Below are 24,535 nucleotides of genomic sequence, written 5' to 3'. Positions count from 1 at the left end.
TATTTATATGGTTCATATATTGTTCTAGTATTAATTGTTCTAGGCACATCACCCATCAGCTAAGAAGAATCGTAGATCAAATGCAGTCAGTCTCTTCAGGGCCGGCCCTAGCCTTTTGGGGGCCCTAAGCGAGAATTGCGGGCCCCCCACCTTGAGGAATAACATGTTAGTGGCCACCCTCTTTACAGTGGAGGGAAAAATGTAAGTTTTCAAGTTTTCATTTCCTGCAATTCTCTACATTTTGCAATGGGGCGGAGAAAACTGCTGAAAACTGCTGAAGCACAAACACATTTCAAAATTGCACCTGGTGTATTCTAATATTCTTACTCTATATAGTAAGTTGAGACCTTGACTGAATCCATTTTTTGGGGGGGCCACGGCCCCTAAGGGACCGCTTATGTTGCTTATTCTGGAACCGTCCCTGAGTCCCTCTCTCTGCTCTCGCTCTCCCTCGCCTCTCTCTTTTAATCTCTCTGCTTCTCTCTTCTTTCTCTCTATCTCTCTTTGTTCCTCTCTGTCTCTGTCACATAGCCTACATACTAACACACAAATAACAGAGAGAGAGAGCACTCCAGTAAGAGTCGTGTTTAAAGCGCTCTTCAAGTGCACGCGCGTATGTGAGTGTTTGTGTGTGTTTTGGAGAGGATTCTGTTGTATGTGTGGTCAGCACAACCAAAACACCATTAGTACTGCTGAAATATCAGGCACAAAAACATGCTCTTTTATCTTATTCAAGTGATCTGGGATTTTTCTATAACCATAACTCCCTCCCTGTGTGTGTGTGTGCGTGTGTGTCTGCATGCTCACATGTTCACACGTGTGTGTGTCTACGTTTGTGCGTGCATATGTGTGTGTTGTGAAGTTTTTACCCTGAAACCCTGCCTCTGCTGTATCTCAGGAAGTCTCTAATTTCCTACCGAAGCTTATCTTGTATTTTCAGAGCAAATATCCCTGAGGATTGTTCTTTCATGTAGTCCTGAGATTGCATTGATTTAAAACGGTGTGCTGGTGTGTGTGCATATGTGAGTGTGTGTGTAACCAGGCGATAACATACAGTAAGCTAGTTGAGATCAATTTTTTAAAGTCACAATTAATAACATGACATATTGGGAATAAATAACCAAGTTCTGGGAAAATATATTATATATACATAAGTATGTGGACACCCCTTCAAATTAGTGGATTTGGCTATTTCAGCCACACCCGTTGCTGATAGGTGTATAAAATCGAGCACACAGCCATGCAATCTCCTTAGACAAATATTGACAGTAGAATGGCCTAACTGAAAAGTTCAGTGACTTTCAAAGTGGCACCGTCATAGGATGCCAACTTTACGACAAGTTAGTTTGTCGTATTTCTGCCCTGCTAGAGCTGCCCCAGTCAACTGTAGGTGCTGTTATTTTGAAGTGGAAATATCTAGGAGCAACAACAGTTCAGCCGCAAAGTGGTAGACCACACAAGCTCACAGAACGGGGCCGTTGAGTGCTGAAGCGCATAGAGCATAAAAATCTTCTGTCCTCGCTTCCAAACTGCCTCTGGAAGCAACGTCAGCACAAGAATTGTTCGTCGGGAGCTTGATGAAATGGGTTTCCATGGCCAAGCAGCAGCACACAACCCTAAGATCACCATGCGCAATGCCAAGGATTGGTTGGAGTGATGTAAAGCTTACTGCCATTGGACTCCGGAGAGGTGGAAACGGGTTCTCTGGAGTGATGAATCACGCTTCACCATCTAGCAGTCCGACTGATGAATCTGGGTTCGGCGGATGCCAGGAAAATGATACCTGCCCCAATGCATAGTGCCAACTGTAAAGTTTGGTGGAGGGGGAATAATAGTCTGGGGCTGTTCTTTATTGTTCTGGCTAGGCCCCTTAGTTCCAGTGAAGGGAAATCTTAACGCTACAGCATACAATGACATTCTGGACGATTCTATTCTTCCAACATTGTGGCAACAGTTTGGGGAAGGCCCTTTCCTTTTTCAGAATGACAATGCCCCCATGCACAAAGCGAGGTCCATACAGAAATGGTTTGTCGAGACCAGTGTGAAAGAACTTGACTGGCCTTCACAAAGCCCTGACCTCAACGCCATCGAACAGCTTTGGGATGAATTGGAATGCCGACTGAGAGCCATGTCTAATTGCCCAACATCAGTGCCCAACCTCACTAATGCTCTTGTGACAGAAAGTCCCCGCAGCAATGTTCCAACATTTAGTGGAAAGCCTTCCCAGAAGAGTGGAGGTTATAGCAGAAAAGGGGGGACCAACCCATGATTTTGGAATGAGATGTTCAACTAGCAGGTGTCCACATACTTTTGGTCATGTGGCGTATGACATCATATGACAAAATATGACATCACCAGACTGTGGGTGTACAGTATGCAGTTCAGGGGGTAACGCATTGTGACAGAATACCAGTCACCCAATGTAGGTATCTATTATTATTTAGTCCACTTTACTCTGTTTAAACATCCTGGCATTCATCTCTGTTTGCTTGTGAAATGTCCAGTTATTGGAACAGATAGTTAGAATGTTGAACTATGCCTTCTTTTATATTGGAACAGATTTGACTGTTGAACTACTTATTAATGTTGAACTACAGCCTACTGTAATGGCGAAATCCTTGTCTGGACAATTTGTTGTTGTTATTGTTGTTCTTGTTGATGTTGTTGCAACCTCTGTCTATTTCAAGAGCTCCCTCGAGGAGACATTGATCTGTGATAGTCTTCACACACTTGTCTTGACACTTCAAATGCACACACACACACACACACACACACACACACACACACACACACACACACACACACACACACACACACACACACACACACACACACACACACACACACACACACACACACACAGAGACAGACAGTGATACTTAACACTCTGACACCTTCACACTTCACACTGTCATGTTGTAACACTTCTAGAATAGAAAGCTCTAGGCTCGACAATGGTGGCTGTCCATTAAACATGACAGAGAGAGAGAGGCGAGAAATGTCTAATAATCTACATCCCATTTTAGATGAATATTCAAGACTTTCAGAAAACATGGAAAGTGCATACAGTGCATTCGGAAAGTATTCAGACCCCTTGACTTTTTCCACATTTTGTTATGTTACAGCCTTATTCTAAAATGGATTAAATAAATGAAAAATACTCACCAATCTACACACAATATACCATAATGACAAAGCAAAAACAGGTTAATAGAATTTTAGACAATTTATTAAAATTTAACAACAGAAATACCTTATTTACATAAGTATTCAGATCCTTTGCCATGAGACTCGAAACTGAGCTCAGGTGCATCCTGTTTCCATTGATCATCCTTGAGATGTTTCTACAACTTCATTGAAGTCCGCTTGTAAATTATATTTATTGGACATGATTTGGAAAGGCACAGACCTGTCTATATAAGGTCACACAGTTGACAGTGCATGTCAGAGAGAAAACCAAGCCACGAGGTCAAACGAAATGTACGTCGAGGCACAGATCTGGGGAAGGGTATCAAAAATTGTCTACAGCATTGAAGGTCCCGAAGAACACAGAGTACTCCATCATTCTTCAATGGAAGAAGTTTCGAACCACCAAGACTCTCCCTAGAGCTGTCCGCCCGGCTAAACTGAGCAATCGGGGGAGAAGGGCCTTTGTCAAGGAGGTGACCAAGAACCCGATGGTCACTCTGACAGAACTCCAGAGTTTCTCTGTGGAGATGGGAAAACCTTGCAGAAGGCCAACCTTACGGTAGAGGCCTTTACGGTAGAGTGGCCAGACGGAATCCATTCTTCAGTAAAGGACACACACACACACACACACACACACACACACACACACACACACACACACACACACCCCTCGCTGACTGACAGTGTTATGTTCCCTCCCTCTTCCCCCTGTATAAAGGTGGAATCAGTCAGTCTGAGGTAAAAGGGAAGTAATTGTTCTTGTAGACAAAACAGTAGAGAACAGCAGCCCGTCATCTCCCCCTCTCCCTTTGTCCTGCCTGGGAAATGGGCTTGAATGGGTTTAAATGGAATTAAATAGCTTTAAATAGCTAACAATTTGAAATGTGCAAATGGCAGGAGTTTTTACCGCAGATAGGCTAAGGGAGAGCACTAAAGTGGGGAAAGAGCAGGACTATTCAGTTATTCAGTTACAGATGGGAAAGGTGAGCAGACTATGCGTTTGTGTGTGTTTGAGTTGTGTGTGTGTGTGTGCATGTGTGTTCCTGCGAGCATGTGGGTGTGCCAGTGGCGGTCAGTGCCATTTATGATGAGGGAGGACAATTTTATTTTCATGAGCATGGCCTTATTTCTATTACAGCATGTTGGATGACTGTCATTCATATTCCAATTTAACATCGTTAGGTTTAGGCTACTATATCATACTCAAATTTTCCCTAAACCCACCATGAGGTTGCTATAACCTAGCCTATGAATGAAAGTTTACAACATAGGTGCACACAGGTCTAGAGAAAAATGACACATAGACAGACAATGACTGTCATTCAATACCACCTTGCACACTCTTTCCTGCATCTAGCCTATCTAGGGTGTAATCATTAGTTCAACAGATGCAAACAAGACTTACTGTAATTTTGGACAAATTCAGATTTTTATCCCCGTTTTGTTTGCTTCCATTTAAGAAGCATTTTTCAACAGAATCGGCGTAATGAATAAACCCCTGATCACGCATAAACACAATTCACTTTCATAGCAGCCACGTTGTATTCATTCTCACCTCTATGCAATCTCCTCCTCTGACCTTTTCCCTTAGTTTGTGGACTTCAATGAACAACACATCAGCTGTATGTAATCAAGCGAAAAAAAACTTTCCTAGCCAAACCACCACACACAGCCTACATCGTTGTCCCCATATTAACTAAAGTAACGTTCTACTCAATATGGCTAATAGAACTAATGCGTTAGTAAACCCACTACAATCATGCAGTAACGTTACAGTGTATAGTCAGTAAGCAGTTACACCGGCAGGCCCCGGTGGCAATAAATTAATAAAACCAAAAGCTTACCTTGAAGAGTTCCAGTATTGCGTTGGATAGTCATAGCCAGCTAGCTAACATAGCATCCCTCTGTTTGAGCTGGGTATTTGAGCAACTAAACTAGTCACCTGCATTTGCTAGCTAAGTAAGTGAAACTGAAAGTGAAAATAAATCACAAAACCTCTCTCTTTCCCCTTCATTTTTGAAGAAATACATTTGTTAAAAACTGTTCAACTATTGTCTCTCTCTCATTTTGAGTCAGCTACTCGCCACATTTTATGCGCTGCAGTGCTAGCTAGCTGGAGCTTTTGCTTTCAGTACTAGATTCATTCTCTGATCATTTGATTGGGTGGACAATATGTCAGTTCATGCTGCAAGAGCTCTGATAGGTTGGAGGACGTCCTCCGGAAGTTGTCATAATTACCGTGTAAGTCTATGGAAAGGGGTGTGAACCATGAGCCTCCTAGGTTTTGTATTGAAGTCAATGTACCAAGAGGAGGACGAAAGCTAGCTCTCCTCCTGATACACCATGGTGCTACCCTACAGAGTTCGGTTGAGGCTATTGTAGACCTTCATTGCAAAACAGTGTGTTTGAATCAATTATTTGGTGAAGTGAATATATTTAGTATAGTTGTACCTTTTTCCACTGGTGTGTGCATGTGTGACGAAAGGTAAAGTATGACATTATGTTGCTAATCACGCAGTTAGTGAGTCATTGCCATAATTGGTATTTTATACACTTTATCAAATATTTATGAGTGTGTTTTAGAGAGGGAACAAGGATTGATAATAATGGCTGAGACCGGAGGGGTGTGTTTTGTTGTGTTTGTGTGTGTATGTGCATGTGTGTGTGTATGTATGCTTTCTGTGTATATATATATATAAAGCTCATTGTAATTCTGTCTGGGTGCTTGCTCTCTGTGCTTCTTGGGGTGGCAGTAGCTAGCTAGTAGTCTCCTAGGTTTTGCCTGGCCTAGTCAGACCCTAAATCATAGCACTGCTGCTGAGGCATTACTCTACCTCCCCTAACAATACGTCCCCCTTGCCTCAGCCTGGCTCTACACACCCTGACTCATACTTATACTGCTACTCCTTAGAATCTTTAAACACCACTGTATTCTAGCAAATAACCATAGAACACCTCTCTATTCTACCATAGAGCCATAGAACACCACTGTATTCTAGCATAGAACTATAGAACATCACTGTATTCTACCATCGAACCATAAAACACCAATGTATTCTACCATAGAACCATAGAACACCACTGTATTCTACCATAGAACCATAAAACACCAATGTATTCTACCATAGAATCATAGAACACCACAAAACATACAAATACAAATCATAGAACTGCAGAATGATAGAATGTATTCTACTGATGTGTTTTTATCACAGAATCATAATATGGAGGGTCTTCTGATGATATTCTAGGCTCTCATAATGTTCTTATGCAAAATCTACATTCAGAATATTATGCCGATTTCTGTATCTCTACAATTTATAACCTCAGAGTCAGAAAGGCAGGGTAATTATAAGGAACAAAAATATAAACACGACATGTAAAGAGTTGGTCCAATGTTTCGTGAGCTGAAATAAAAGATCCCAGAAGCTTATTTCTCACAAATTTTGTGCAGAAATGTGTTTACATTCCAACTAGTGAGTAATGTTATTTCTCCTGTGCCAAGATGATCCATCCACCTGACAGGTGTAGCATATGAAGAAGCTGATTAATTAAACAGCATGATTATTACACAGGTGCACCTTGAACGTTAAATTCTCTACCATAAGGGAAAGGGGGATACCTAGTCAGTTGTACAACTGAATGCATTCAACTGAAATGTGTCTTCCGCATTTAACCCAACCCCTCTGAATCAGAGAAGTGCTGGCGGCTGCCTTAAAATCCGCCTCTGACGTCATTTTAGAACATTTGGCAGTATGTCCAACTCAATTCCTATGCCCCCCCAGGCCCACCCATGGCTGAGCCATTGACAAGTCATGTGAAATCCATAGATTAGGGCCTAATGAATTTATTCCAATTGACTGATTTCCCTATATGAACTGTAACTCAGTAAAATCGTTGAAATTGTTGCATGTTGCGTTTTTATTTTTGTTAAGTATGTTTGATCTGGACCCTGCATTCTTGATGTCAGAGAAGTAGGCCTCGACCTCCACCCAGCCTCTAGCTGTAGCCCTTCCTGCAGTGATATGACCTAGTGGCATCATGGGTTGGAATGTTATTCATGTTTTTAAATATTTTTAACAAATTTAAACAGCCAAAAATCTGGTGTTTCTATGTGAAACGGTTTTGTTATATTTCAGTCTTCAGTGATGTATATACAGTGGAATATTGAGATGTAAACTCAAAATGTAATAGATTTCAACTCTATATCTGACATGGTATATGTGCCTTCTGTTTTGTAAGCCCATAACCATGTGTGTGAGGTGTATACTTGTGTTTCAAAGTACATTTGTTTAAGACTACCAAGAAAGACTGTGTGACTCTGATTTAGCCCATTGCAGTAAAAGGCTAATGGACTTCTGCATAATGAATACACTACCACACTATCAGGCTACCTGTAACGCTCAATGAGTGAATGGGTGTGGAGTCAGGCGCAGAGAGCAAAGGAGGGGCAGGTTTCGGGTCTAGAGCCAGACCCTGTCCCCCGGTGCAAACACGGGGGCCTCACTGCGGTGACGGTCAGCGCTCTTCTTCTGCCGTCCACTCGCCTGGCGTAATGACTCCTGGGCGGCCCTCCAGGTCTCCTTAGAGCGCTGCACCCACTCCTCCACCGCAGGAGCCTCAGTCTGGCTCTGATGCCATGGTGCCAGGACCGGCTGGTACCCCAACACACACTCAAATGGTGACATGTTGGTAGAGGAGTAGCTTAGTGAGTTCTGGGCCATTTCTGCCCAGGGGATGTATCTCGCCCACTCCCCTGGCCGGTCCTGGCAATACGACCGCAGAAACCTACCCACCTCCTGGTTCACTCTCTCCACTTGTCCATTACTCTCCGGGTGATACCCTGAGGTCAGGCTGACCGAGAACCCCAGACGTTCCATAAATGCCCTCAACACACGGGAGGTAAACTGGGGACCCCGATCAGAAACAATATCCTCGGGCACCCCGTAGTGCCGGAAGATATGGGTGAAAAGAGCCTCCGCAGTCTGCAGGGCCGTAGGGAGACCGGGCAACGGGATAAGACGACAGGACTAGAGAACCGATCCACAACGACCAGGATCGTTGTGTTCCCCTGAGAGGGGGGAAGGTCAGTAAGAAAATCCACCGATAGATGGGTCCACGGCCGTTGTGGAACGGGGAGGGGTTGTAACTTCCCTCGTGGCAGGTGCCTAGGAGCCTTACTCTGGGCGCACACCGAACAGGAGGAGACATAGAATCGCACATCCCTCACCAAGGTGGGCCACCAGTACTTCCCCCTAAGACCTCGCACTGTCCTTGAAATACCCGGGTGACCCGACGAGGGTAGACTATGAGCCCATCGAATCAATTGATCACAAACAGCGAGCGGCACGTACCTACGACCCTCCGGACACTGTGAAGGCGCAGGTTCCTCCCTTAGCGCCCGCTCGATGTCCGCGTCCACCTCCCATACTACCGGTGCTACCAGCCTAGCCGCCGGAATGATGGGAGTAGGATCGATGGACCGGTCCTCAGTGTCATAGAGGCGGGACAGCGCGTCGGCCTTAGTGTTGAGGGAACCTGGTCGATACGAGATTGTAAAACGAAATCTGGTGAAATACATGGCCCACCTTGCCTGACGAGGATTCAGTCTCCTAGCTGATCGGATATACTCCAGGTTACGGTGGTCAGTCCAGATGAGGAAAGGGTGCTTAGCCCCCTCAAGCCAGTGTCTCCACACCTTCAGGGCCTTAACCATAGCCAACAACTTCCTGTCCCCCACATCATAATTCCGCTCCGCTGGCCCGAGCTTCTTTGAAAAAAAAGCACAGGGGCGGAGCTTCGGTGGCGTACCCGAGCGTTGTGAGAGCACCGCTCCAACCCCAGCCTCGGATGGAAGGGTCCGGATGCGCCAACACCAGCGCCTCAGTGAACAGCGCCTTCAACCTACGGAAAGCTCCGTCCGCCTCTACTGACCACTGCAAACGCACCGGCCCCCCCTTCAGCAGTGAGGTAATAGGAGCTGCTACCTGACCAAAACCCTGGATAAACCTCCGGTAGTAATTGGAAAACCCTAAGAACCGCTGCACCTCCTTTACCGTGGTCGGAGTCGGCCAATTACTCACGGCCTTGACGCGGTCACCCTCCATTACCACCCCCGAGCTGGAAATGCGATAACCCAGGAAGGAAACGGCTCGTTTGGAAAACTCACATTTCTCCGCCTTCACGTACAGGTCATGCTCCAGCAGTCGCCCAAGAACCTTGCGCAGCAGAGACACATGCGCGGTGCGTGTAGCGGAGTAGATCAAAATATCGTCAATATACACCACCACACCCTGTCCGTGCAGGTCTCTGAGAATCTCGTCAACGAAGGATTGAAAGATAGCTGGAGCATTCTTTAACCCGTACGGCATGACGAGGTACTCATAATGGCCAGATGTGGTACTAAACGCGGTTTTCCACTCATCTCCCTCCCGAATAAGCACCAGATTATACGCACTCCTGAGATCCAGTTTCGTGAAGAACCTCGCTCCGTGAAATGATTCCACTGCCGTAGCGATGAGAGGTAGTGGGTAACTAAAACCCACCGGGATGGAATTGAGACCTCGATAATCAATACACGGACGCAAACCACCATCCTTTTTCTTCACAAAAAAGAAACTCGAGGAGACGGGTGACATGGAGGGCCGAATGTACCCCTGTCCCAGAGCTTCCGTGACATATGTCTCCATAGCCAACGTCTCCTCCTGGGATAAAGGATACACATGACTCCTGACTCCTCTTGGGTCGCTTTCTTTTTACTGAAAGCGATAGCCAAATCGGCATACTCAGCGGGAATGCGCACGGTGGAAACCTGGTCTGGACTCTCCACCGTTGTCGCACCGATGGAAACTCCTACACACCTGCCTGAACACTCATCAGACCACCCCTGGAGAGTCCCCTGTTTCCACGAAATCGTCGGATTGTGAATAGCCAGCCAGGGAATCCCCAGCACCACCGGAAACGCAGGTGAATCGATAAGGAACAGACTAATCCGCTCCTTATGATTCCCCTGCGTAATCATCTCCAAAGGAATTGTGGCCTCCCTGACCAGCCCTGACCCTAATGGTCGACTATCTAAAGAGTGCACGGGAAAAGGGGGGTCTATCTTAAATAACAGAATACTCAACCTCTGAGCGAGTCTGCGATCTATAAAGTTCCCAGCTGCGCCTGAATTGACTAGCGCCTTATGCTGGAGAGAGGGAAAACATTTAAGGAAACAAATTAATAAAAACATGTGACCAACCGGAAACTCTGGGAGAGTGTGGTGCTGACTCACCTGGGGTAACCGAGGAGTGTTCTGCCTGCCCTCTCGACTCCCAGATGAACTCCTCAAGCACCGACCTGAAGTGTGCCCTCTCCGGCCACAACTAGTACAGGAGGAGCCTCCTCCTCCGATCTCCCTAGATGCATCGGGATAGGAGCGGGAGGGTCAGGAGGTGGAACTAACAGGACCCTTTCAGAACGTCCGCGAGCAGCTAGCAGATGGTCTAACTGGATCGACAGGTCTATCAGTTCATCCAGGCTGAGCGTTGTGTCCCGACAAGCCAGCTCCCTGCGGACGTCCTCTCTTAGGCTACACCTGTAATGGTCTATCAGGGCCCGTCGTTCCACCCTGCTCCAGTGGCCAAGGTCCGGAAATCCAGCGCGAAGTCCTGCGCGCTCCTCGTCCCCTGCCAGAGATGGAACAAACTCTCACCTGCCGCTCGGCCCTCCGGAGGGTGATCGAGCACGGCCCGGAAACGGCGGGTGAACTCCGGGTAGTCGCCCCTCGCTGAGTCGGCCCGTTCCAGACAGCATTGGCCCACTCCAGGGCTCTACCCGTGAGGCAAGAGACGAGGACACTCACGCTCTCCTCGTCCGAGGGAGCCGGCCGAACGGTGGCCAGGTAGAGATCTAGTTGAAGCAGGAATCCCTGGCACCTCGCCGCCGCTCCTTCGTACTCCCTCGGAGCGCTGGAACCGGATTCCGCTGTGGGAGATGGTAGAGTTGCTGGTGGGAGGGTAGGTGGGGTAGTAGGGAGACCACTCCTCTCCCAACGATCCATCCTCTCCATCATTTGATCCATCGCTGATCCGATGCGATGGAGGATGGACGTGTGATGAAGGACTCTCTCCTCCATCGCAGGGAGAGGGGTGGTCGCTGCTCCTGCTGACTCCATAGTAGGTGCGGGCTTCTGTAATGCTCAATGAGTGAATGGGTGTGGAATCAGGTGCAGAGAGCAAAGGATGCGGGAAAAAACATGATTTAATGTCCAAAAAATCACAGGAACAAAATAGTATGCCCAACACAGGTGAAACTATAAAACAAAATAGTACCCTATTGTGAAATACTAGGACAGCGAGAGAACCCAACAAAACACTAACCAAACTCACAAATACAGATGAACAAGTCCGCACAAACAGAAGTGGGCTAAACAAACTTAAATAACCCCACCCTAACAACCAAACAAGGAACAGGTGAAACCAATTAGACAAAACCAAACGAACACAGAACAAAGGATCGGTGGCAGCTAGTAGACCGGCGAGGACGACCGCCGAGCGCCACCCGAACAAGAAGGGGAGCCACCTTCGGTAATATTCGTGACACTACCCAATGCCTGTCACTTTTACCTGGGTATTTGTGATGAGAGGGAGTGGACACACTTACACACACACGTACATGTTTTCTCACGTGTGTACACAGAGAGGCAGTCATACACACAGGCATGCACCCACCCACGCAGGCAGGCACACACACACAAGCACCAGTTGAGGCTCCCCAGAGGAGGAAGGGGAGGACCATCTTCCTCAGTGAATTTTTTTGAATTTTTATATAGTTATCCTTTTTAGATACAACTATACTAACTATATTCACATGTCACCAAATAATTGATTAAAACACACTGTTTTGCAATGAAGATCTACAGTAGCCTCAACAGCACTCAGTAGGGTAGCACCATGGTGTAGCCGAAGGACAGTTAGTTTCCGTCCTCCTCGTGGTACATTAACCTCAATACAAAACCTAGGAGGCTCATGGTTCTCACTCCCTTCCATAGACTTACACAGGAATTATGACAACTTCCAGAGGACGTCCTACAACCTATCAGAGTTCTTGCAGCATGAACTGAGATGTGGTTAACCGAATGATCAAAGGATCAGAGAATGAATCTAGTACTGAAAGCATAAGCTACAGCTAGCTAGTACTGCAGTGCATAAAATGTGGTGAGTAGTTCACTCAAAGAGAGAGAAAGACAATAGTTGAACAGTTTTCAACAAATTCATTTCTTCAAAAATGAAGGAGAACCAAGAGAGGGAGAGAGAGCTAGCTAGCTAGCTTGTCATGTACAGTATAGTCCCTCTCCAGCGCTTGAGGTCGCCAGTCCGCTTATTATTATGCACACCTGTCACTATCGTTACGTGCACTAGCGCCTCATCAGACTCAACTAGACTCCATCACCTTCCTGATTACCTTCCCTGTCACTCATTTAGTTTTTTTCTTTGGCGTTACTGACTCTGTTGGTGTTTCATGTCTGTACGCTTTTTGTGTTTCTTGTTTTGTTCCATGTTTGTTTATTTATTAAATGATTCACTCCTTGTACTTGCTTCCCGACTCCCAGCAGAATAACACCTCCCCAAAGGGGAGCATCAGGGAGTGTTTTTGTTTTTTGTTTTGTAGGTGACGTTGTCTCCAGGTTTCGCTACCGGAGATGCCTCAGCTAGCTCCTCAGGATCCCATGCCTCAGCTACCTTGACAGGTTCACAAAACTATGTTGGACTGGCAAGCTCCCATGTCTCAGCCAGCTTGTCAGGCTCCCATGCCTCAGCTGGTTCGTCAGGCTCCCATCGCTCTGGTCGTGGTCCTGCGGCTGGAGCTTCGCACCAGGGAGAGGGTACTGTCACGTATACTCCCTCACCGGCACTCGAGGTCACCAGTCTGCTTATTATTACGTGCACCAGCACCTCATCAGACTCAGCTAGAATCCATCACCTTCCTGGTTACCTTCCCTATAACTGCCGTTATTGACTCTGTTTGGTGTCTCAAGTCTGTACGCTTTCGTGTTTCTTGTTTTGTTCCATGTATGTTTATTTATAAAACTATTCACTCCCTGTACTTGTTTCCGGACTCCCAGCGAACACGTTACATAGCTATATTTCATTGTCTTTTTTTCACTATCATTTTCACTTCATTTGCACTATATAGAAATCACTCTGCCATTTACTTGTTTGCAAAAATGTGAATAATTTTCTTAATTTCAGTTTGTGATTAAACAAGCAAGTGTAGAGAGTCATTGTACAACCTGAACCACTCTGAAATATATTTTCCACAATCCAAAATATTGTGTTTTCAGCTATTTGAAGCTGGTGTGCAAAACCCGAAAGTAAAAGACACAAAACCGAACATATCTTACGCTTCTTAGACACATAACACACATTTCTATGTGAATTTGGTCGGGTCGCTCAAAAAGTTACATATTGCGGCTAGCTAGCGAATGTAGCTAGCTAGTTTAGCATACTCAAACAGCCCGATCAAACAGATAGAGATGCTATGTTAGCTAACTGGCTATGGCTATCCAACACTTGAACACGTGATCCTACGTTGTAAATTCATAGGCTAGGTTTTAGCAACCTCATGATGGGTATAGGGAAAATGTTAGTATCATGTAGTATTCTAAACCTATCAATGTTATGTTCCATTGAGCTGGGTGAAGGGACTATGAATGACAGTCATCCAATATGCTGTAATAGAAATAAGGCCATGCTCATCAACAACAAAAACGTCCTTCCTAATCTTAAACAGCACCAACCGCCACTGACACACACACAGGTCATGGCTGGGTGAGGGGTGAAGGAGTCATGTGAACGTTGATAGAGTCTGTCAGCTAGTGATGATGAGTAGAGCAGAGATGGGTATGAGACATCAAATCAAATTGTATTTGTCACAGCGAAATGCTTACTTACAAGCCCTTAATCAACAATGCAGTTTTAAGAAAAACACCTAAAAAAATAAAAAAATAAAAGTAACAAATAATTAAAGAGCAGCAGTAAAACAACAATAGCGAGGCTACATACAGGGTGTACAGAGTCAATGTGCAGGGGCACTGGTTAGTCGAGGTAATTGAGGTAACATATACATGTAGGTAGAGTTATTAACGTGACTTATGCATAGATAAAAACAGAGAGTAGCAGGAGTGTAAAAGAGGGGGGGAGGGAATGCAAATAGTCTGGGTACACATTTGATTAGACATGGATGCATTACAGAGTATGGAGGAGGGTATGAACGGAGACCGTGTGTGTGTGTTTTTGGTTTGACTTTTTTACTATTTTAGGCTTAGGGGTTAGCTTTAGGGTTAGGATTAGGTTTAGGGTTAGAGGTTAGGTTTAGGGTTAGGATTATTGTTAGAGGTTAGGTTTAGGGTTAGGATTAGGTTTAGGGTTAGAGGTTAGGTTTAGGGTTAGGATTAGGGTTAGAGGTTAGGTTTAGGGCTAGGATTAGGTTTAGGGTTAGAAAAAATAGGATTTTGAATGGGAATCAATTGTTTGTTCCCCACAAGGATAGTAAAAAAAATGTGTGTGTGTGTAAGAGAGTGAAAGAGTATGTGTATGTGTTGGTATGTGCCTTGACAGATTTTAAATGCTGACAGTGACAGTGTGAGGATAGAAGTGACACAGTAGCACATTCTCTGGGCTCAGACTGCCTGTCTGTCTGTCTCTGTGTGTGTGTGGTGATGCGATGTGAATTCTGCTGGTCTACAATACACCACTTAGCAGATGCTTTTATCCCCAAATATTACAATACAAAGAGTGCCTGCATTTTTAGTAGGCTAACCCAAAAGAGAGAGCGAGAGAAAGAGAGGCGGTGTGAAGTTGTCTCCTTCAGAAATTGAGGAGACAAAAAGCTTCTGTCTCGTTTTTCTCTCCTTTTTCTAAACTCCCTCCCTCCCTCACCTCCCCTCCTCCCTTTCTCCCTCACTTCCCCTCTCTCTCTCCAGAACATGGAGGACCACCTAGCGTTCCTGATCACCGTGCCCACCACCCTCTTCCTCTTCCTCTCCATCTTCATCCTGGTCTGCATAGAGTCCGTCTTCAACCGCATGCTCCGCCTCTTCTCCCTCCTTATATGGGCCTGCCTGGTTGCCATGGGTTACCTCTTCATGTTCTCCGGGGGGATCCTCTGTCCTTGGGACCAGGTGAGGTGGGGGGGGGGGGGGGGGGGGGGGTGCACTCGTGCGCGAGCATGTCTGGCGTGCATATTGGACAGCGTTGTGTGTTTGTGTAGAAGAAGAAAAATATTGTTCATTAATACTTTATTGTCCATTGGTCTTTAAAGGAGAAATGTTGCTCTTTTGCTTTTCAACCAATCCCTTGAGACACACATACAAGAGTTTGGGACCACAGGGTTAGCCACGGTTCATTGCTGCTGGAACTGTTTTTTTTTTAAGGATTGAGTGCCTTGCTCAAAACCACAGCGGCTGGAGATGCCATCTTTGATTACTGTTTACTACATCAGAACTGGGATTCAAACCGGCGATTGTCCTCTCTAACTTCTAGGCTACCTGCTTTCGTGTGTTTGTGTGTCTGTGTGTGAGTGTGTGTCCTTTACCGTGAGTGTTCCTCATGTGTGATTAAGTGTTAGGCTAAGCCACAGAAGGTGAGAGATCAGGAGACAGATACATTACCTTTCAGGCCCATTCACTTTACTCTTCCCCCTCCTTATCTCCCTCCTTCCTTCCCTCTCTCTTTTCCAATTTACTTTTCATTTGATCTTTTTCCCAGTCCCCCCGCGTCTCTCTCTCTCTCCTTATTTCTAAAATTCTATTTACTTTATATCCCTCTGCCACTTTACCTCATTCTCCCTGGTCTCCTTCCATTTATCCCTCTCTCACTGTCACTCCCCCTCTCCTTCTCCTACCTTCTCTCCATCCCTCCTTCCCCTTCTGTTCCTCTCCTCCCTCCTTCTCTCAACCTTGTGCCCCCTTTCCTTCTCCTACCTTCTCTCCATCCCTCCCTCACCCTCTGTTTCTCTTATTCCCTCCCCCTCTCTGCATCCTTCTCTCCAGAGCCTCCTCTTCCCTTTAGCAGACTACTCATGGAGAGTAGTGCCCCGCGTCTGCTAAGGGCCCCCGACCAAAAAGGAACTCAGTTGGGTAGTGCATCAGCAGTTTTCCACTTGTTATGTCAGTCACTCAATTAGCCGAGTTCAGCTAACATTTTTAAGTTGCTAGGCAAGGTATTCTAGCCAGCTATATAAACCTTATAGTAGGCCTTATCATCACCAAATTACCGACCGGCCACGCGGGTCTTGCATTCAGGGGCCCTGACCTACAGGGCGCCACCGTTGATTTTGTTAGTCACTTTTACACATACAGTGCCTTGCGAAAGTATTCGGCCCCCTTGAACTTTGCGACCTTTTGCCACATTTCAGGCTTCAAACATAAAGATATAAAACTGTCTTTTTTTGTGAAGAATCAACAACAAGTGGGACACAATCATGAAGTGGAACAACATTTATTGGATATTTCAAACTTTTTTAACAAATCAAAAACTGAACAATTGGGTGTGCAAAATGATTCAGCCCCTTTACTTTCAGTGCAGCAAACTCTCTCCAGAAGTTCAGTGAGGATCTCTGAATGATCCACTGTTGACCTAAATGACTAATGATGATAAATACAATCCACCTGTGTGTAATCAAGTCTCCGTATAAATGCACCTGCACTGTGATAGTCTCAGAGATCCGTTAAAAGCGCAGAGAGCATCATGAAGAACAAGGAACACACCAGGCAGGTCCGAGATACTGTTGTGAAGAAGTTTAAAGCTGGATTTGGATACAAAAAGATTTCCCAAGCTTTAAACATCCCAAGGAGCACTGTGCAAGCGATAATATTGAAATGGAAGGAGTATCAGACCACTGCAAATCTACCAAGACCTGGCCGTCCCTCTAAACTTTCAGCTCATACAAGGAGAAGACTGATCAGAGATGCAGCCAAGAGGCCCATGATCACTTTGGATGAACTGCAGAGATCTACAGCTGAGGTGGGAGACTCTGTCCATAGGACAACAATCAGTCGTATATTGCACAAATCTGGCCTTTATGGAAGAGTGGCAAGAAGAAAGCCATTTCTTAAAGATATCCATAAAAAGTGTCGTTTAAAGTTTGCCACAAGCCACCTGGGAGACACCCCAAACATGTGGAAGAAGGTGCTCTGGTCAGATGAAACCAAAATTGAACTTTTTGGCAACAATGCAAAACGTTATGTTTGGCGTAAAAGCAACACAGCTGAACACACCATCCCCACTGTCAAACATGGTGGTGGCAGCATCATGGTTTGGGCCTGCTTTTCTTCAGCAGGGACAGGGAAGATGGTTAAAATTGATGGGAAGATGGATGGAGACAAATACAGGACCATTCTGGAAGAAAACCTGATGGAGTCTGCAAAAGACCTGAGACTGGGACGGAGATTTGTCTTCCAACAAGACAATGATCCAAAACATAAAGCAAAATCTACAATGGAATGGTTCAAAAATAAACATATCCAGGTGTTAGAATGGCCAAGTCAAAGTCCAGACCTGAATCCAATCGAGAATCTGTGGAAAGAACTGAAAACTGCTGTTCACAAATGCTCTCCATCCAACCTCACTGAGCTCGAGCTGATTTGCAAGGAGGAATGGGGAAAAAATGTCAGTCTCTCGATGTGCAAAACTGATAGAGACATACCCCAAGCGACTTACAGCTGTAATCGCAGCAAAAGGTGGCGCTACAAAGTATTAACTTAAGGGGGCTGAATAATTTTGCACGCCCAATTTTTCAGTTTTGGATTTGTTAAAAAAGTTTGAAATATCCAATAAATGTCGTTCCACTTCATGATTGTGTCCCACTTGTTGTTGATTCTACACAAAAAAATACAGTTTTATATCTTTATGTTTGAAGCCTGAAATGTGGCAAAAGGTCGCAAAGTTCAAGGGGGCCGAATACTTTCGCAAGGCACTGTATATCATATGAATGTGGCATAAATCATAGCAAAATGTGTAAATTGCAGAAAATATGCTTTTAAACTGCAACACTTTCTCTACACCCCATGGTAAATGTGTAGAATTGCAAGAAATTAACTTTCAAATACAAAGAAAATACAAAAGTGGGGGCACTAAAAGGTTTTTCCCGCGACGTAGGGGGGCCCCCCCAACCAAATCTCGCTTAGGGCCCTCAAAAGGCTAGAGGCGGCACTGCTTCTCTCCCTCCCGCATACCCCTCTCCTTCTCCTAGCTTCTCTCCCTCACTCTTCCATCATCGTGGTGGAGATATTTTTATCCATCTCTCCATCTGTGAGAGCATAATCATACTGCATTATTAAACAACCTATTCTGCTCAATGACTCTCTTTCTCTTTCTCTCTTACTACATTCGATTTTTCACATGAAATCAGGTGTTTTTTCTGCAAGGGTCTTTCAGCTATTTCCTGTCCTCTTTCTCTCTCTCCCCCCCCCCTCTCTCCTCTCTCTCTCTACCCCTCTCCCTCTCTCTCTCTCTTTCTCTCTCTCTCTCCCTCTCCCTCTCTCCCTCTCTACCTATCTCTTTCTCTCTCTCTTTCTCTCTCTCTTTCTCCCTCTCTCCCTCTCTACCTCTCTCTCTCTACCCCTCTCCCTCTATCTCTCTCTCTCTCTCTCTCTCTTTCTCTCTCTGTCTCTTTCTCCCTCTCTCCCTCTCTACCTCTCTCTCTCTCTCTCTCTCTCCCTCTCTACCACTCTCCCCCTCTCTCTCTCTCTTTCTCTCTCTCCCTCCCTCTCCCTCTCTCCCTCTCTACCTATCTCTCTCTCTCTCTCTCTTTCTCTCTCTCTTTCTCCCTCTCTACCTCTCTCTCTCTACCCCTCTCCATCTATCTCTCTCTCTCTCTCTCTCTCTTTCTCTCTCTCTTTCTCCCTCTCTCCCTCTCTACCTCTCTCTCTCTCTCTCTCTCTCTCTCTCTCTCTCTCTCTCCCTCTCTACCCCTCTCTACCTCTCTCTCTTCCTGTCTCCTTCTTACACAGACACTAATCTCATATCATTACTCTAGTGGTTAATTCCACATTCTCAGTAGGCACCTTAAGGAGGAAACGTATTGAAGGAGAACGAGTGTTCTTATATGACAGGTAGTTCAGGTATAGAACACCACCCAGGTGTCCTGTGAGGATGATGGTAAATGCCTCAGACTAGAAGAATGAGAAAAATGTCTCTTTACTGTGAGCCAATCAGCCTGGAGCCAGGAGGAAGTACACTCTCAACCATACTGATGGAACACACTGAGCTAAATAACACTGTCTGCAACTACTGCTGCGACTACAGTCTGTTCTCAAACAGAGAGAGAGAGAGAGAGAGAGAGAGAGAGAGAGAGAGAGAGAGAGAGAGAGAGAGAGAGAGAGTAGGGAGGGAGGGAGAGACGGAAAGAGAGGGGTGTGGAGAGAGAGAGAATCTGAAAGTTTAGAACAGGTTATGTTCTGCTTAGTAACAGTCACACACACAATCTGTCACACACATAAACACACACCCACAGCAGCCCTTTCAGCTGAGGAGTTGGTTGTGTCTGGACCTGATTGAATCTCCCAGGAGAGAGCAGGTATTAGTGGAAGCCAGATTGGACCAGAGCTCCAGACACCTGGTACCATCACATCCCTCCCTCATTCTGACCCGGCTGGCTGGCTTGCGGGAAGGAGAGAGAAGGGGTGGGAGAGAGGAGATGGAGAAAGGGAGCATGATGGGAGAGAAAACAATATATAAACTTAGAAAAGTAGACCATCTAACGTTTAACTGTAGCAAATAAAGGATGAGAAAACCAACCGTCAACAGTAAAACAACAACAATAAAACATCCACATCCCTTCTCACATTGCTGTTTGTCACTAAATGGCCATTTAAGAACAGAAACAATGTCAATATCAGCAGAAATGATGAGCTAGCAGCACCAAAGCTATTTGTTCTTAATTAATGTTTGGGTTTAAGTCAAGGTCAGGCTTGGTGGTAAGAATTGCATCTCTTGTTGGAAAACGGCTGGGCTGGATAGTGTCACTGTCACTTTCAACCTCCAAAAATTCCCTCTCTTTCAACATCTCTCTCTCTCTCTCTCTCTCTCTCTCTCTCTCTCTGTGGGAGAGGTGGAAAAAATATTGTTATCGATCAATAATGACAAACTTCCTGGCATTGACAACTTAGATGGAAAGCTACTGAGGATAGTAGCTGACTCTATAGCCACTCCTATCTGTCATATCTTTAATCTGAGCCTAGATGAAAGTCTTTGTCCTCAGGCCTGGAGGGTAGCCAAAGTCATTCCGCTACCATAGAATGGTAAAGTGGCCTTTACAGATTCTAACAGCAGACCTATCAGATTGCTGCCAGCTCTTAGCAAACCGTTGGAAAAAATTTTGTTTGACCAAATACAATTTTGATTTAGTAAGTTATTTTATTTTATTTCACCTTTATTTAACCAGGTAGGCTAGTTGAGAACAAGTTCTCATTTGCAACTGCGACCTGGCCAAGATAAAGCATAGCAATTTGACACATACAACAACACAGAGTTACACATGGAATAAACAAAACAGTCAATAATACAGTAGAACAAAAGAAAACAAAAAAGTATATACAGTGTGTACAAATGAGGTGAGATAAGGGAGTTAAGGCAATAAACAGGCCATGGTGGCGAAGTAATTACAATATAGCAATTAAACACTGGAATGGTTGATGTGCAGAAGATAAATGTGCAAGTAGAGTGCAAAGGAGCAAGATAAATAAATAAATACAGTATGGGGATGAGGTAGGTAGATAGATGGGCTGTTTACAGATTGGCTATGTACAGGTGCAGTGATCTGTGAGCTGCTCTGACAGCTGGTGCTTAAAGCTAGTGAGGGAGATGTGAGTCTCTGAGTTTTGCAGTTTGTTCCAGTCATTGGCAGCAGAGAACTGGAAGGAAAGACGACCAAAGGAGGAATTGGCTTTGGGGGTGACCAGTGAGATACACCTGCTGGAGCGCGTGCTACGAGTGGATGCTGCTATGGTGACCAGTGAGCTGAGATAAGGCAGGGCTTTACCTAACAGAGACTTGTAGATAACCTGTAGCCAGTGGGTTTGGTGACGAGTATGAAGCGAGGGCCAACCAACGAGAGCGTACAGGTCGCAATGGTGGGTAGTATATGGGGTTTTGATAGACTGCATCCAGTTTGTTGAGTAGAGTGTTGGAAGCTATTTTATAGATGACATCACCGAAGTCGAGGATCGGTAGGATGGTCAGTTTTACGAGGGTATGTTTGACCGCATGAGTGAAGGATACTTTGTTGCGATATAGGAAGCTGATTCTAGATTTAATTTTGGATTGGAGATGCTTAATGTGAGTCTGGAAGGAGAGTTTACAGTCTAACCAGACACCTAGGTATTTGTAGTTGTCCACATATTCTAAGTCAGAGCCGTCCAGAGTAGTGATGCTGGACGGGCGAGCAGGTCCTGGCAGTGAACGGTTGAAAAGCATGCATTTAGTTTTTCTTGCATTTGAGAGCAGTTGGAGGCCACGGAAGGAGTGTTGTATGGCATTGAAGCTCATTTGGAGGTTAGTTAACACAGTGTCCAAAGAGGGGCCAGAAGTATACAGAATGGTGTCGTCTGCGTAGAGGTGTATCAGAGAATCACCAGCAACAAGAGCAACATCATCGATGCAAACAGAGAAGAGAGTCGGCCTTAGGACTGAACCCTGTGGCACCCCCATAGAGACTGCCAGAGATCCGGACAACAGGCCCTCCGATTTGACACACGGAACTTTATCAGAGAAGTAGTTGGTAAACCAGGCAAGGCAATCATTTGAGAAACCAAGGCTTTCGAGTCTGCCAATAAGAATGTGGTGATTGACAGAGTCGAAAGCCTTGGCCAGGTCGATGAATACGGCTGCACAGTAATGTCTCTTATCGATGGTGGTTATGATGTCGTTTAGGACCTTAGGCGTGGCTGAGGTGCACCCATGACCAGCTCTGAAACCAGATTGCATAGCGGAGAAGGTACGGTGGGATTCGAGATGGTCGGTAATCTGTTATTAGGTTAGGTGCTCTTATTCTCCATGGACTTGACAGTTTCCCAGAACTTTTTTGAATTAGTACTCCAGGATGCAAATTTCTGTTTGAAAAAGCTAGCCTTAGCTTTCCTAACTGCCTGTGTATATTTGTTCCTAACTTCCCTGAAAAGTTACATATCACGGGGGCTATTCGATGCTAATGCAGAACGCCACAGGATGATTTTGTGCTGGTCAAGAGCAGACAGGTCTGGAGTGAACCAAGGACTCTATCTATTCCTAGTTCTCAATTTTTTGAATGGGGCATGCTTATTTAAGATGGTGAGGAAGGCACTTTTAAAGAATAGCCAGGCATCATCTACTGACAGGATGAGGTCAATGTCATTCCAGGATACCCCGGCCAGGTTGATTAGAAAGGCCTGCTTGCAGAAGTGTTTTTGGGAGCGTTTGACAGTGATGAGGGGTGGTCGTTTGGTCGCAGACCCATTACGGATGCAGGCAATTAGGCAGTGATCACTGAGATCTTGATTGAAAACAGCAGAGGTGCATTTGGAGGGCGAGTTAGTTAGGGTGAGATCTATGAGGGTGCCTGTGTTTATGGATTTGGAGTTTGATAATTTGTGTGAGATTGAGGGCATCAAGCTTGGATTGTAGGATGGCCGGTGTGTTAAGAATGTCCCAGTTTAGGTCACCTAGTAGCACAAGCTCAGAAGATAGATGGGGGGAAATCAATTCACATATGGTATCAAGGGCACAGCTGGGGGCAGAGGGAGGTCTATAGCAAGCGGCAACAGTGAGAGACTTGTTTCTAGAAAGGTGCATTTTTATAAGTAGAAGCTCGAATTATTTGGGTACATACTTGGATAGTAATACAGAACTCTGCAGGCTATCTTTGCAGTAGATTGCAACACCGCCCCCTTTGGCAGTTCTATCTTGGCGGAAAATGTTATAGTTAGTGATGGTTTTTGGTGGTTTTCCTAAGTCAGGATTCAGACATCCAGGTTGGCAGAGTGTGCTAAAGCAGTGAGTAAAACAAACTTAGGGAGTAGGCTTCTAATGTTAACATGCATGAAACCAAGACTTTCACGGTTACAGAAGTCAACAAATGAGAGCACCTGGGGAGTAGGAGTGGAGCTAGGCACTGCAGGGCCTGGATTAACCTCTACATCACCAGAGGAACAGAGGAGAAGTAGGATAAGGGTATGGCTAAAGGCTATACGAACTGGCCATCTAGCACGTTCAGAACAGAGAGTAAAGGGAGCAGGTTTCTGGGCACGATAGCATAGATTCAAGGCATAGTGTACAGACAAAGGTAAGGTAGGATGTGAATACATTGGAGGTAAACCTAGGCATTGAGTAATGAAGAGAGAGATATAGTCTCTAGAGATGTTTAAACCAGGTGATGTCATCGCATATGTAGGAGGTGGGATAACATGGTTGGTTAAGTCATATTGAGCAGGGCTAGAGGCTCTACAGTGAAATAACTGCTGAGACCTAGAAAAAATAAACTTGTTTCAAAATTATTAATTTTTTAAACAGAAAAGTGGTGTGTGCATATGTATTCAACCCTTTTGCTATGAAGCCCCTAAATAAGACCTGGTGCAACCAATTACCTTCAGAAGTCACATAATTAGTTAAATAAAGTCCACCTGTGTGCAATCTAAGTGTCACATGATCTGTCACATGATCTCAGTATATATACACCTGTTCTGAAAGGTCCTAGAGTCTGCAACGCCACTAAGCAAGGGGCACCACCATGCACCAACCACCAAGCAAGCAAGCGGCAAACCCCAGACTTCAATCCAATTGAGAATCTGTGGTATGACTTAAAGATTGCGGTACACCAGTGGAACCCATCCAACTTGAAGGAGCTGGACCAGGTTTGCCTTGAAGAATGGGCAAAAATCCCAGTGGCTAGATGTGCCAAGCTTATAGAGACATACCCCAAGAGACTTGCAGCTGTAATTGCTGCAAAAGGTGGCTCTATAAAGTATTGACTTTTGGGGGGGTGAATAGTTATGCACAGCTCAAGCTTTCTATATTTTCTTTCTTATTTCTTGTTTGTTCCACAATAAAAAATATTTTGCATCTTCAAAGTGGTAGGCATGTTGTGTAAATCAAATGATACAAACCCCCCAAAAATCTATCTTAAATTCCAGGTTGTAAGGCAACAAAACAGGAAAAATGCCAAGGGGGTGAATACTTTCACAAACCACTGCATTAATATTATACATGTCCGTCTGTTTTGTCTAAGAGTTGAGGAAAGACTGACTGCGTCACTTCTTGTTTTTATGGAAATACCATTGCATAGTCAACTTACATACAGCACTGACACACACAGTTACACCCCCAGG

The 24,535-nt window shown here is 45.2% G+C and overlaps 1 protein-coding gene across 3 annotated transcripts in view; it reads left to right on the top strand.

Moving 5' to 3' along the window:
• Window positions 1-24,535, top strand: part of LOC110489405 (adenylate cyclase type 2) — an 81,478-nt gene that overhangs the window by 6,042 nt on the left and 50,901 nt on the right. For 2 of the 3 annotated variants that reach the window (XM_036970830.1, XM_036970829.1), the window contains exon 2: window positions 15,158-15,355. The exons of the other annotated variant lie outside the window; for it this stretch is intronic. In XM_036970830.1, coding sequence (XP_036826725.1) covers window positions 15,158-15,355 — 198 coding nt within the window. The remainder of the gene's footprint in view (window positions 1-15,157; window positions 15,356-24,535) is intronic. 3 annotated transcript variants of the gene reach the window in all.

The sequence above is a fragment of the Oncorhynchus mykiss genome, chromosome 32, assembly GCF_013265735.2.
Source record: "Oncorhynchus mykiss isolate Arlee chromosome 32, USDA_OmykA_1.1, whole genome shotgun sequence".
Classification (NCBI taxonomy): domain Eukaryota; kingdom Metazoa; phylum Chordata; class Actinopteri; order Salmoniformes; family Salmonidae; genus Oncorhynchus; species Oncorhynchus mykiss.
Note: the sequence above shows the minus strand (reverse complement) of the source record. Positions and strands in the feature narration are given on the sequence as shown.